This window comes from Cucurbita moschata, unplaced genomic scaffold, assembly GCF_002738365.1.
Source record: "Cucurbita moschata cultivar Rifu unplaced genomic scaffold, Cmos_1.0 Cmo_Scf00038, whole genome shotgun sequence".
Taxonomy (NCBI): domain Eukaryota; kingdom Viridiplantae; phylum Streptophyta; class Magnoliopsida; order Cucurbitales; family Cucurbitaceae; genus Cucurbita; species Cucurbita moschata.
The window spans coordinates 1,490,918-1,503,715 of record NW_019268554.1 but is presented as its reverse complement, the minus strand read 5'-3'; the positions used below and the strand labels follow the sequence as shown (position 1 = coordinate 1,503,715).

The 12,798-nt window shown below is 35.9% G+C and overlaps 3 protein-coding genes across 5 annotated transcripts; all 3 read right to left on the bottom strand.

Annotated features, from left to right (window-relative positions):
* Positions 1–928: 928 nt before the first annotated feature.
* LOC111432424 lies at positions 929–1,733 on the bottom strand. The gene has a single exon (XM_023069297.1). The coding sequence runs from the start codon at positions 1,637–1,639 to the stop codon at positions 1,277–1,279; it is 363 nt and encodes a 120-aa protein (XP_022925065.1). The 5' UTR covers positions 1,640–1,733; the 3' UTR covers positions 929–1,276.
* An 868-nt stretch (positions 1,734–2,601) lies between these two features.
* Positions 2,602–6,053, bottom strand: LOC111432423 (protein cornichon homolog 1-like). Of its 2 annotated transcripts, none has more exons than XM_023069294.1 (4): positions 5,726–6,053; positions 4,602–4,783; positions 3,732–3,854; positions 2,602–3,076 (listed from the first exon to the last, which is right to left on the bottom strand). In XM_023069294.1, exons 1-4 carry the CDS (start codon positions 5,798–5,800, stop codon positions 3,016–3,018), a joined length of 441 nt encoding a protein of 146 aa, XP_022925062.1. In that variant the 5' UTR covers positions 5,801–6,053; the 3' UTR covers positions 2,602–3,015. The 2 variants fall into 2 exon arrangements, with proteins under 2 accessions (XP_022925062.1, XP_022925064.1); XM_023069296.1 differs by lacking the exon at positions 2,602–3,076 and adding an exon at positions 3,094–3,631.
* Positions 6,054–7,096: 1,043 nt separating this feature from the next.
* On the bottom strand, positions 7,097–12,057 carry LOC111432417. 2 transcript variants are annotated; one of them, XM_023069286.1, is made up of 9 exons: positions 11,847–12,057; positions 11,614–11,703; positions 9,377–10,647; positions 8,987–9,278; positions 8,627–8,830; positions 8,305–8,478; positions 8,010–8,207; positions 7,818–7,931; positions 7,097–7,693 (listed from the first exon to the last, which is right to left on the bottom strand). In XM_023069286.1, exons 3-9 carry the CDS (start codon positions 10,447–10,449, stop codon positions 7,352–7,354), a joined length of 2,397 nt encoding a protein of 798 aa, XP_022925054.1. In that variant the 5' UTR covers positions 10,450–10,647; positions 11,614–11,703; positions 11,847–12,057; the 3' UTR covers positions 7,097–7,351. The 2 variants fall into 2 exon arrangements, with proteins under 2 accessions (XP_022925054.1, XP_022925053.1); XM_023069285.1 differs by having other exon boundaries at positions 11,620–11,703.
* Positions 12,058–12,798: the final 741 nt, after the last annotated feature.

Sequence of the window (12,798 nt, the reverse complement as noted above, 5' to 3'; positions counted from 1 at the left end):
GAACCAAGTTCATGAAACCTACCCTTCAGGAACTCGGTAGTTAAATAAATATAACGCTTGGACATGGAAAACCAAGGGCTATAAGGCAAACATTAGAAGCATGTACTTTTACCAGCCATGAAGGTCCGTGCTGTCTTTATTCGAAACGATCTAGTATCAAATATTCTCTTTTCCTTGTTGTCATCTACAGAACCCCCAAATATCTTGAAGCTCTCAGTTATTCTAGAAAGACTGGATGGAGACCTAGGGTCAAGGATCACTAATTGAGCCTTCGAAAAGAAAGGAAGAGCACACATACAAAAGTTTAAATAATACTATATATCAACAAAATGTAGATTCAAACTATAAAATCAATGGAAGGGTGTCTGAAGACGCTTCGCTCGTTATCCATGCCACACCCAAATTCATCAAAAAAAAAAGAGAAAAAAAAAAAGAAAGAAACACACCCTCTACTAAGGAAGGTCACTCAGTGACAAATGCGACATATATCGAAAGAATGAATCTACACCAGTAATTACTACACAAAGGAAGTCTCCAGAGTGACCATTCAGTTACTATGTAAACAATATGCTCATCACTATACGAACTATCCCCACTTTTAGAGGGGCCAACATTCAATTCAGATGGCACAAGTATCAAATGATTAGAAACAAGAAATTTCATAGGGAACTTGCAAATAGTAAATGATAAAAGAAATATTGCACAAAACACTAACTCATTAGCCATTAAATGGATGAAATTGAAAGGGATGAAAGCACAACGATTTGAAAAAACTACAAAAGTAAAAGAAAGATAACATGAGCAACGAGATAAACAATAAGAGAACACAAAATCTAATAACATCAGTTGTATTTGAACAACATATTATCCATCGCAGGGCATTGTACATAGTTATTGAACAAAATCAAGATGGATAAACAAAAAGGAATTAAATAGAGATTGCCACGATGATCACGGCCATAAGATATCCAACAGAACTAAATTTTTAGGAAATTCGTATACATAACTCAACATTGGCAACTGAATTGAAACATATCGAAGGGTTAAAATTCAAGTGCTCGACATATACCACGCCAAATATGTCCAAAACTAACGATTAAAATAGAACTGTTATTGAAGGTCCAAAAGAGCCAATGGCACATTTAGGAAAAAACTTATTGAACTACAAAATATCGACAGCATCTCATAAATCCCACCATAGAACCGAAACCCCTTTTCAACGGTGGAATGAAAATCAAACAACCCAGTTCCAGAAAGCGCATAAGAATCACGAAATTCAATCAGATTCAGATGATCCAGAGCCAGACATAGCCAGATTCTCCATCTCAAGACGCTCTAGGGCCTTCTGGTGAGCCCAAGTCTCAATTGTGAGATCAGGCTTGGCGTTGAGGCCAACGCCAAGAATCACGATAGTAAGAAAACTAGTAACATAACAAGGAAGCTCCCAATCCTCCCATTTACGGGACTGACCTGGCGGAGGCGGCGTACGATTGAAAAGATAGCCCTTTGGCTTCTCCTCGTGGCCGGGACTGGTCCACCGGCTCTGGCCTGTGGCGGCGCCACCGCGGGTCCTGAGAGAAGGGAGAAGGCGGTGCCGGAGCATATTTGAGGCGGTTGCAAAGGGCGTTGGCGACGGCATTTTGAGTTGGTTTCGATTTCAGCGACTCTTGTGAGCGATCCAGCGAGCGCGAAAGAGAAGAGCGAGAGAGAGAGAGAGACAATGTTAAGCCCTGTGTTTGATCTTGTAGTCTATTGACAAACTAAAGCGTCGTCGTTTTGAGAAGCTCAGTTCCATAGGGAAGCTTTCTAGGTTTAATCTTGTTTATAAACACATTTAATTATTATTTTTTTTTTTTACCGACAATTTTAATAATTTTGATCTTCGATATTTAGTTTGGAGATGTAGTTTCACTCCGTTGTAATCTCAGTTTATTCATATCATATATTCTAATGTTACTCTCAATGCACTTAATTAAACGTAAATAGAAGCATGATATGTGTTGCATGCAGTGTTTACATTGAAAAACTTCATAAATTGTATAATTATTGTGTCGTTCCTAATAAGTATTTTGCATTAGATGGGCATGTTGAAGGTTTGATGACTTGAAGAAAATATTATCCAAGAAGAGAAGTGCATAACCTTGCGTCCGAGAAACAAGTTGGGCAATGAATATGTACCAACAATAGATCCAGTCAATAGAGTAGGTGACGCCATATGAATTTAGTATTAAGAATTAGGGTAGACCTGTCGAGAGGAGTAGTCCCCTAATTAGGGAGAAGATTATGAATTTATAAATAAGGAACATCATCTCCATTGGTACGTGTAATTTTGAGAAATCTAAAAGCAAAACCATGAGACCTTATGCTCGAAGTGGACAATATCATACTATTGTGAGATCTGTGGTTCCTAACAAGACCATCAAAGAAAGAGCAGCTCAAAGCTTCAAGTTGTTAATGTTTCATTTTCGAACACAATTTCTTTACTTCTCTGCGCTCAAAATTCTCACTCTTCCAAGAGGCTTTGCTGGCATCTAACATGTAAATTCGAAGATATTCAGAGATGAAATTGACAATAAAAAAAATTAAAAAAAATTGTGAAAATACTAAAAATTGGCTAACTCAATCTGATATTTCAAAAACATGCAAAGAAATGGGACTCTAAACTTGGAGAACCCTGAAAATTACCAGTAAGTTGTCAAGTAACCAAACAAATCACATGTCAACTAATTGAACAATATGCTTACAATGCTAAAACTCATTCTACAATCATATCATTTTAAACTGGAGAATCTATGAACTTCAATCCTCTCTACATACAAGCATTCCTTGGGTCAAAGTCTACGAGAATGCTAGAGGAGCCAACCAAAGCAAAGAATGGGAATATGGGAGGAAAAACCTGTATGTTCGAAGTTGCTTTGTTCAAATTTGTTTCCTTGCGTGTAACTTCCCAAACAAATACCAACCACAGACATGCTATAGAACCCGTAATACAAACTTCGAGTAAGAGAATCGTAATCAAAATAAATGTAGGACGTCGTCTTCATCAGATAATGCGTTGAAAGCAGACAAGGTAAGCCTGCATTGCATGTTAATTCAATACATGTAAGAATGCCAGTAAGAGAGGCGAAAATATGTGTATGCAAGTGCACATGTACCAGGATCTCACTCAAGAAGCATAGGAGTCGACCATAAAACTAAACAAAGCTACATTTTTTAACATAAAATATGTATTGGACATTCTAAGTTAATTTATAGAAAATATTGGGACTAGAAAAGGTTAGAAAGAGACAACATTTGGATCAAACAGAGCAAAATCCAAAAACTTGCAATAATGCATTACTAACAAGGTACTAAAAGGCGTCAAGAGAACAGAGAGTAATGGTATATAGCTTCCAAAACCAACAAAACAATCCCAAGTCAGTGTAACATCATTATCTTTAAGAACTTTGCAATCAATAAATAAGTTGACTATTTTCCATGTAATCGTATACGTATTTCAAAACAAAGGATGGATTCGACTTTAAGCTAGTTGGTTAAATAAATACTCTAGAATTCGAGAACAGTGGAGCGAATGTCTATATCCTCAGGTGCAGAGTCAAAAACAGATTTCATTCCCGCTACCATTATTATTCTATACAGAAAACAGCAAGGAAAACCTCAATCAGAAATATCCAACCTTCAAAATAGTTAAGAAGAAAAGCAGAATGACGCAAGCAAAAATTCAGACTAACCTGAAGATTACTACGAGGAACAGAAGCAAGTAGAAGATAAGCTTGGCAAAACGAAAATACTTCTCACGTTTTAGAGTTTTAAACACCTCAGTAACATCAATAAGATGCTCCCTCTTCAAGAACCTGGGGCATTGTAACAGGATAATTCATCATAAACACAAAACATGGAGAAATACTAGAAAGAAACTCAGTCCAAGTAGTGGAACATAATTCATTTTCTTTTTTCCTTGTTTTTTCTTTATCCTGTTAACCATCCTACATTACTAAGTTTTAGTTTTACTCTAAAAAATGACCAGTAGTAGATGGTCATCGATCACCAAAAATTTATTAAAGACTTATGTGGGATAAAAGTTTCAAACAATAAGTTGGCATACTTCCGCAGATGGAGGACCTGTGTAATGGAATTAAATTTGAGTCTTGTACTGGGATAGCTACATGGAATAAGAATGTTCAGAAAAAATGACGAAAGCAATAATTGGCACCAGGTTAATCGGTTTACCATTAACATCGTCCAAGAAGTTTTTACTATATACATTCAGAGTGAGAATATTCGATGTTTCTAACCGTACCAAGAAGTTTTCACTATATACATTCATCTAAAAGAATGGTGTTTGATAATAGAACAAAGCGTATTAAGAAAGTAAAAAGAATGCATAATGCTTTTTTCCATAACAAAAGAATAAAGTATATATAATATGAGTGCAAGCTAGATTCATTTTACAAGTAAGGGACATCATAAGCCTCATACATAACACTTCCAGACAGTAGAAGGGGAAAATCAACAAAGAACGCCACCAATAGGTCTCATCCATAGCACACAGTAAAAGAAAATATATACCAGGCCTTATTTCAGAGTCAAGAAACACTTACAAATTTATGTGATAACAGCTAACAGGGACGGTTATAAGAAACATGAACCAGTGGCCTGTGAAGAGGAAAAGAGAGCAAAACAGTCCTTGCACCAAAAACTCTGGAACGACAAGTTTGTTAATGCGAGATGATGAATCATAGATGTTCAAATAATCTGCCTCCAAATCCGTTAATACCAAGAGCTACAAAAAAAGGTCAACCACAACCATTAGATGCTTCCAACTTAAAAGCACAGATGTAACTAGACAATAAATATTACTCTTTGCAATGGCTAGTGATGTTCATCTACAAGTGTAAAATCTTAACATTCATCAAGTCTATAAGAATACAAGCAATAGAGAGGACAAATCGTCATGGTTCAAAAGAAAATAAGAGCAATTACTTCTCTCCTCCTGCCACTGTACATCATATTAAACGAAATGGGAGTAAAGCCAACAATCTATTGATGTCCCAGACATAACCCGCAGGAATTGGGATCACTTTTACTTCCATCCGCATCAAGAACCAGTTATTAGAGTATAATCAACTATAATAATTGAAGCCCGTTTCATGGTTGAAATACATTTACAATCTTTTATCCCAACAAGTTACATATACAGCCACTTCTCTGGAGACTACAAAACAAGGTAAGAGTACATCGTTGACTCAGATGCAAAAGGAAATGATCAATCCATTCCATGGAAGTGGCCGGTTATTTCACAGGTAGATATGTCATTTTGTGAATACGTTCACTTCGGCTAACAGTGCACGATTGATCAAGATATCAAACTCATCACCGTAAAATTATGAAACTAAGAGAGCGGTGGAACAGTAAGTAGGTATTGAATCTATTTCAAAAGTAGGCGCAACGAAAGTGTAAAGGTTCCATCAATCAAAATCTAGGTCACATATAAACGTAAATAAAATTGAAGTCGAAATGCTCTCTTCAAGAAAACCGAATCCGAATCTAAGATATGCATCAAACCTCCACTGCTTACTGAATAAGCAACAACAAGATTACAACAAAACAAACACAACAACAACATTAGGGCTACGTTTCAGCAGACGCATTCAAACTTTCTCGCAAAAGAATCTGTAACTTGATCGTGAAAACTAGGGTTTATGAGAGATTAGAAAGGGTGTACCTGGTAAAAGTTGAGGACGAGAAGTGCGATGTTGATACAGAAAGAGACGAACCAAAAGATCAGACTCCACGCCATTTCTACAACCGCGCAGCGTCAGTTCAGAAATTCCAGAACTCAAAGCTTGATTGTTGATGGTAAGGCGATCTCGCAAGTTCAGTGTTCTTGAGAATTTGAACTCTAGAGTCTAAAGCTACATACTGCGATGAAGCTTCAGTAGTTCCATCATGATTGCTTCCAGTTTCAACCACATTTCCAAGTTTCATCAATTTCACTCACAATTTCCTCTTTAGATTACAAATTTCCCAATATAAAATCTTTTTACCTTCTTTAACGAAAATTCTTATATTTACAAATTTAATCACAATTATTTATTATTATTATTATTATTTTTTTTTTTTGAAGCTGGGTCCCAACCCATTTCAAATAGGTCCAGTTAGACTCTAAGACTCAGTTGAATTGTAATGAATCAATATGATCGTTTGTTTTCTTTCATTCTCCTCTCACTCATCGGTCCTTGTTTTGTATATATTTTTCATCGTCATATAAAACTGAAATGGCTCATGTTTTGAAGATTATCAAAAGTAATAGATTTCTTAACCAAATCACTAGCACGACCATACTAATTGTTTGAACTTATATTGTTTCTATATTGTCCGGTATATGTCTATTGAGTAATTTTTCTTTGTTAATTAAGCATTTGATCGTGTTGACCTTATAAATGTGAGAGCTCATGGCATAAAAATAATAATAATAAAAATCGATTTTCCAAAATAGCTGAACAAGTTCGATTGCTTTGCTTTGAAACAAAGCTACCGAAGTCATTCGTGATAAAAATAAATAAAAAAAACTAAAATTTAAAAATCGATGAAATAGTAATTTTTTAAAAAAAAGTTGTGAGAAAAGGTAATGTAAAACCAATTGTCAAAATATCAAATATAGTCTGATTTCTTATCAATCCTAGTTAATTGTTGATTGAGTAGGTTCGTATAACTGCGAGAAAATTAGGTTCATCCATGACGTTGCCAAAGAATCATAAAATCCGCAACAACTACCCTCTACCCTAATCCTGACTTGACTTTAGACTACCTTTACATATGAAATACCACTCCGAGAGTTTGAGGGAAGAATCTAGAACCCGATTTACGTAAGCATAGATTCTGAGAGCAAAACTCAAAAGCAATCATTGTTGATCCCTTTATATCAAACAAAGTTTAAACCAAGCTAGAGTGACAATCATCATACTTAACCCACGCAACATTACTTAACGGGTGATTTTTAGTCCGCTAAATTTAAATAGAGAAATGTAGAAAAGAACATAACCATGGATGATCCAAAAGCCAAACTTGGATTTAGCCTATTAATAACATATCCTTGATCTTGGAAATGAGATTCTTCTATACCAAATATGAACTTACATGGTTGTTATGGAATGTAAGTTTGTTCAAGATTTCTATATAACAGCAAATACTTGAATCCAATATACAAGAAAATTTGGCTCACATGACCTGAAATTCTATTTTCTATTTGCATTTTGTATTTTGTATTTTTCTTATTCAAATTCAAAGTAACAATCTATATGTGTTGTAAATAAAATACATACATCACTCATTTGTTGGGAATTCATCATTAAGACCATACTTCTTGAAGGAGTTTGTACCTCATGTTGCTGGATATAAACATCGTATCCCCTTCATGTCGGTCATTTCCATGAGCATTGTACGTTGGAGATGAGGTCGATTTATCGACAATCAACGAGAGAGGAGAATCCAGCTCCTCTAGTTCTCCGTCGCTCGTATATCCTTTCCTCTGAATTGCAGAGATGTTCCTTTCCAAGTGAGATTTTCCTCCTCCAGCCTCTGCAACTTTTTCTGCCACATCAGATGTCGAAGGAGAAATATAGACAACCGGAGCAGCTATGTACGGGAAGCTCCTGCCCGAGTAACCCGACAATCTTCGTTCGACTATATTCTGTTCAGGTGAAAATACAATGACAAGTTCATAATAATGATAAAAAGACATCAAAACTCAACAGCTCAAAGCTATCTAGAGATATCCTAGCATAAAGTTTTGGAACAAGAAAAGTTCATCTTACCTCAGCATTAAGTAACTCCAAGACAGTTCCGGGAACGGGATCGGGGCAGAACTCATCTGGAGTGAAATTACAGAGTATCCTTGTAATCAGCGGAAGACTAATCGACGGGCATACCTAGAGAACACAAAAGAAATGGTTGAATAAGTAATTAACAATGTCAAACAAACTTGGACACTTGGGGTTGAAAAAGACCTCTTCTCTGATTGAACGATCTGTAAGCATGTCTTTTGGAAGCATCAAGAGATCACTCAATGAATTAAGTAGAGGAAATGATTGGGGCCTTCCATCTACATCCGGTCTAATGTCGTCGTCACTGCCATGTTGATCTACTGAAGAGTCATCAGCATCAATACCGACCATGTCAGTTAGCCATCTCGACCAATTTCCAACCTGCATCACGAGCAGCCCACATCAATTTAGCATCTGCTAGTTTCCAACATTTCATGAAGTTTGAAATTATAAAGCGTGCGATGAGAATGGTACATACAGAATTTTTTAGTTGTGCACCGGATCCAAAGCTCAGGTCTCCAGCCGGTATGGGAAGAACCTTGGCATCAACAATAGGATCCGAGACAGGGTCCGTAGGAATCTCATGGGCGGACTCACGGAGAATAGCATTAAACATGGCCACGTCTAGCCTGGAAACACACTGTTCCATAACCTGATCCGAGATTGGATATGAATTATTCTCCAAAATTTAGTGGTTGAAATTGGAACAAGTTTAAAAGTGGAATCATATTCTAACGACCCCCATGAAATGGCAGCTTTAAGTAATTTTATTCTACTCTTCTTTATTGAATAAAACTTACCATTCTTGAAAGAACAGGAAGACAACCACACTCATGACCGCTTGATCGAACAGGACAGAGGCGTTGAAAAGCATCCTGGAAAGTACTTCTCCACAGGTTAACTGAAAAGTTCCCTTGCTGCTGATCACCCAGGGGAGGTCCCATTATCCGCTCCCTGCTTTTGTTTTTGGATGCGTCTCGAGGTTGCATATTTGGTGTTAAAGACTGAAAATATATTTTGCGGAACAAAGAGATATAAGCATAACGATATTGACGAAAAGGCATCAAATCAGACTGTGACAAGGAAAGTAAATTGAAGTATTCACCAGTCTAATATTACCAAGATTATAATATATAAAATAACATAATGGTCTACTATACCTGCCACCAAACAGACTCGACAATCCGAGAAAAGATCCAGGATTCAACTTTTTCTAATGCAGCCATAAAAGTTCCTGTCTCTTGCCAATCCTCTACACACTGCATATATTTATTTACTTGTTTACTGCCATAACTATTCATCCATTGAACAGCTATTGGCTTCCCACCATTTCTCCGGCTACTGTTGTTGGAATCAACAAAACATTTCACTGAATTTGAGCTATGGATGCTGCTAAATGTTTGAGATATTATCTTCCTCATGACAATAGTATTTGATAGCCAGAAGGTTAACCTGAAAGAGCCAAGGAATTTGTTAATTTCCTCTGTTAATTTTCACCACTCAACAGCACTTCATAATAATTAACTGTGATAATATAATAGCAAATATACCTTGGAACATCACTCCCACATGATTTAGCAATTAAAACTAGCCCTGATACAATATTCTTTGCAACTGTGGCTCGCTTGTCTTGAGACCAGTGTTTGCAGGCATAAATGTAAATTCTAGACAGGCGTCGAGCAGGCGTATGCACTTTATGTGCGGAGCTCCCATGCTCTGGTACCACTGAATAAAGCGACATTTCAAGAGCAGCAACAACTCTCAACTCCTCTTCAAGTTTATCAATTCTTTTTTCCATTTCTTCAATTTTTTGTTCACAAGCAATTTGATCATCGTGGTCACCATTGGTATCAGGACCATTTCTAATGCTCTGTACACCATTTATAGCCTCATCCAAGACCTCAATATCCTTTACCACATCAACAATCTGGTAATCAGTTCCTTCAGAAGATTCTGATGAAGGTTTAGGCACAATTTTTGCACCCCTAGCATTTCCTTTAGAAGACTTTTTGTTTTTAATTCCGGGAAGGTCTCTATCAGAATTTGTTGTTTTCTTTGAAGTAAAAGATAATTCCTTGGACTGTGATTGATTAATACCACGGTCTAATTGTTCACTTGAGTTGTGAAGAGAGCAATCTGAACTGTTATCTTCTAGAACATCTTCAGGAAAATTTGACTCTCTTTCTACTCTCTCCTCCTTTGTTGTTATTGAATCACCTTTTGATGAAACCAAATACGCCTTCGTCTCTGAATCAGAAACTTCTTCCTCCCTGTGATTCAGATCTTTCTCCAACGCAGTACATTTATCTTCTACAACACCATTCACATTCTCTCTAACAGCAATCACATTGGCTTTAGAATCTTGATTTATCCCCTCAAACTTATTGGCATCAGAAACATGATCTGCATCTGAGCTTTGATGAACCTCTAATGGTTTCATGCCGGCGTTTGACTCACTTACTAAATTGTTTGACTTCGTAGCCAATGCCTTGTGTGTGGTTTCTTTAGCATTCACAGTTTTGCTAATATTCTCTTGATGTGGTCTGCGTTCTTTCCTCTCTGTTCTAGGAGCTCGTTTACTCTGGTTCTTAATAGGAGTTTTTCTCTTGTCAATCTCTTTCATTTTTAACAGATCCAAACTTCCAACAAAGAATAAATGCAGCAGCGACAAAGAGGAGGATTATCAACTAGGCTCACTCTGGACTGTATCAAAAGATCAAAAGTATTGTAGATGCGAGAATATGTGGCTCCAAAAATTTTCAGAATTAGCAGGGCTGTAACTTATAGCACCACTGTGATTCTATCATACTAACTTAAAAACCTGCAATTGAAAATATTAATGAGCAACAATAATGAAGTAGCCTAAATAGCCGAATTCAAAGCAAAGTCATAGTAGCGACACTATGCAACCATCTAGATTGAATGAACTAGTGTTCCCCATACAAGTCAAAATAAATAAATACATAAATAAATTAAAATAAAACCCCCTTATGAAACTGCAGAAAAACACCTCTATGTTAATGGATGACAAACAAAAGAAATGACCAGTCCTTTCTCTATGAGAAGCCAAACGATAGCGAAGCTCACCTTTAGATTTATCATTTATCACTCTCTGAAAATGCGTGAAGGCAAAATGGAAAGGGAAAGATCAAAGTGAATCACAATTCTAATCTCTGCCTAGACAGGGTTATGTGCAAAATCAAAATTAATAGATGAGCAGTCGTTCATCGTAATGTACTTAAACGATAGTAATCTCAGAGTCAGAAATGGTAGCACCGAATTCAATTCACGATTATAGCAATCAAACAGTCAATCTCCATCGTGTTTCTAGAAATCAACTTCAATTTAAATCTAAAAGGTGCCAGAGAATCAGAGTTACAGCAATTATAGAACGAATTCGATACTCTGTAATCCCGAAACTCCTAGGCAACTTAATTACAACGATTTAACTCGCAATCCAGGTCTCTGACCATACCAACAAGAACTAAACAACAAAAACAGCCTTAATAGAGAGAGAGAGAGAGAGAGAGAGAGAGATTTCGAAATATTCAAACAAAAAGCATCCCACATTGCATAGCAGAAACGCTCGATTCATCACACGGAACCAAAAAAAGAAAAAGGTTAAAGAACACAAACCATCCACACTCCAAAAGAAAACTCGAAACTCTTTCAAAACAGAATGCGAATTGCTGAACCACATCTAGAGCAGTGCAAGATATACACAGGAAAAGAAAAACAAGAATAAAGCTGCAAAAGAAAAAGAGAAGAGATCTAGCACGTTCAATACATTAACCTCCAGAAAAAGAAAATCCGAACCGCTGCCGTCAGTAGAGTTCACGAAAGAAGCAGCACCGCATCTCAGTTTCCTTGCAACCTCCTAAGTCAAAAAGCAAACAGAGAAAAGTGAAAAAAAAAAAAAACTACCAGGTGCAGAGGAATGCCATTAGCAAACCAAAAACACAGGAAAAGAAATCAACAGAAAACAAAAAAAGGAACTCGACTCGACTGAACTCAACTCACCAGTGAATCACCTCCAGAAAGCAGCGCAGATTCAGAGATCGAATAAACGAAGAATCAATGGAACATTCATCTCGTGATTGTACACAGAAAAGCAACACAGTCGAAGTCGAAACGCTCAGGCGGTTCTTCACAGCATGAGGAAGCGAGTGATGATGATGAGAGAAGCAATGGAAGGTTTAAAAAATGGCTGTCACTGAAGTTTCTCTAATGAGTAAGTTTTGTTTGTTTTGAGTTTGTCGGTGATCGGGAAGTCACCGGAATTAGCCGGTTGCTCTACGCGTTGTTGGAAGTATTACCAATATACCACTAACAACCGCCATTGTTTCTCGTTTTATTTACGAAACTATCATTTTCGCTAATTAATGACCCAATTTTTATGCGTAGATACGAAATAAATTAATTTCCACCCTTTTTTAATTTTCTTTCTAAATTAAAAAATATATATAATTTTTGGCAATTTTAGGTATATTTTGTAAGAATGTTCCAAAAAAAAAAAATCGAAGATCCTAAAATTCAGTTTAAATTGGATTTAAATAAGTAAAATTGATGTGTTACTCTTAATTTAATTGAACCGAAAATATACATTAAAATTGAATTATAAATCTTAATTAAATATTTCAAAATGAATAAATAGATGTCCTCCGACTAATATTTTATTTTTATTAAAGATAAAAATTTGAATAAATTTTACTTTTATTGGTTCGTTTCAGTTGAGTTCAGTGTGTAACATTAACAACCCGACAAAAGAATGTTTACAATAAGACTTAACTCAACTTAGGAACACTCCTGGTAAATTGGATTACTAAATACAAACTATTTTTAGAAGATCCATTAAAATATATATATATATATAATATTTCAAATTCATATTATTATATTTTTTTTATTTTAAATTAGATTAAATTAATATATATATATATATTTTTTTTGTTAGGTAGTTAATAATATTTTA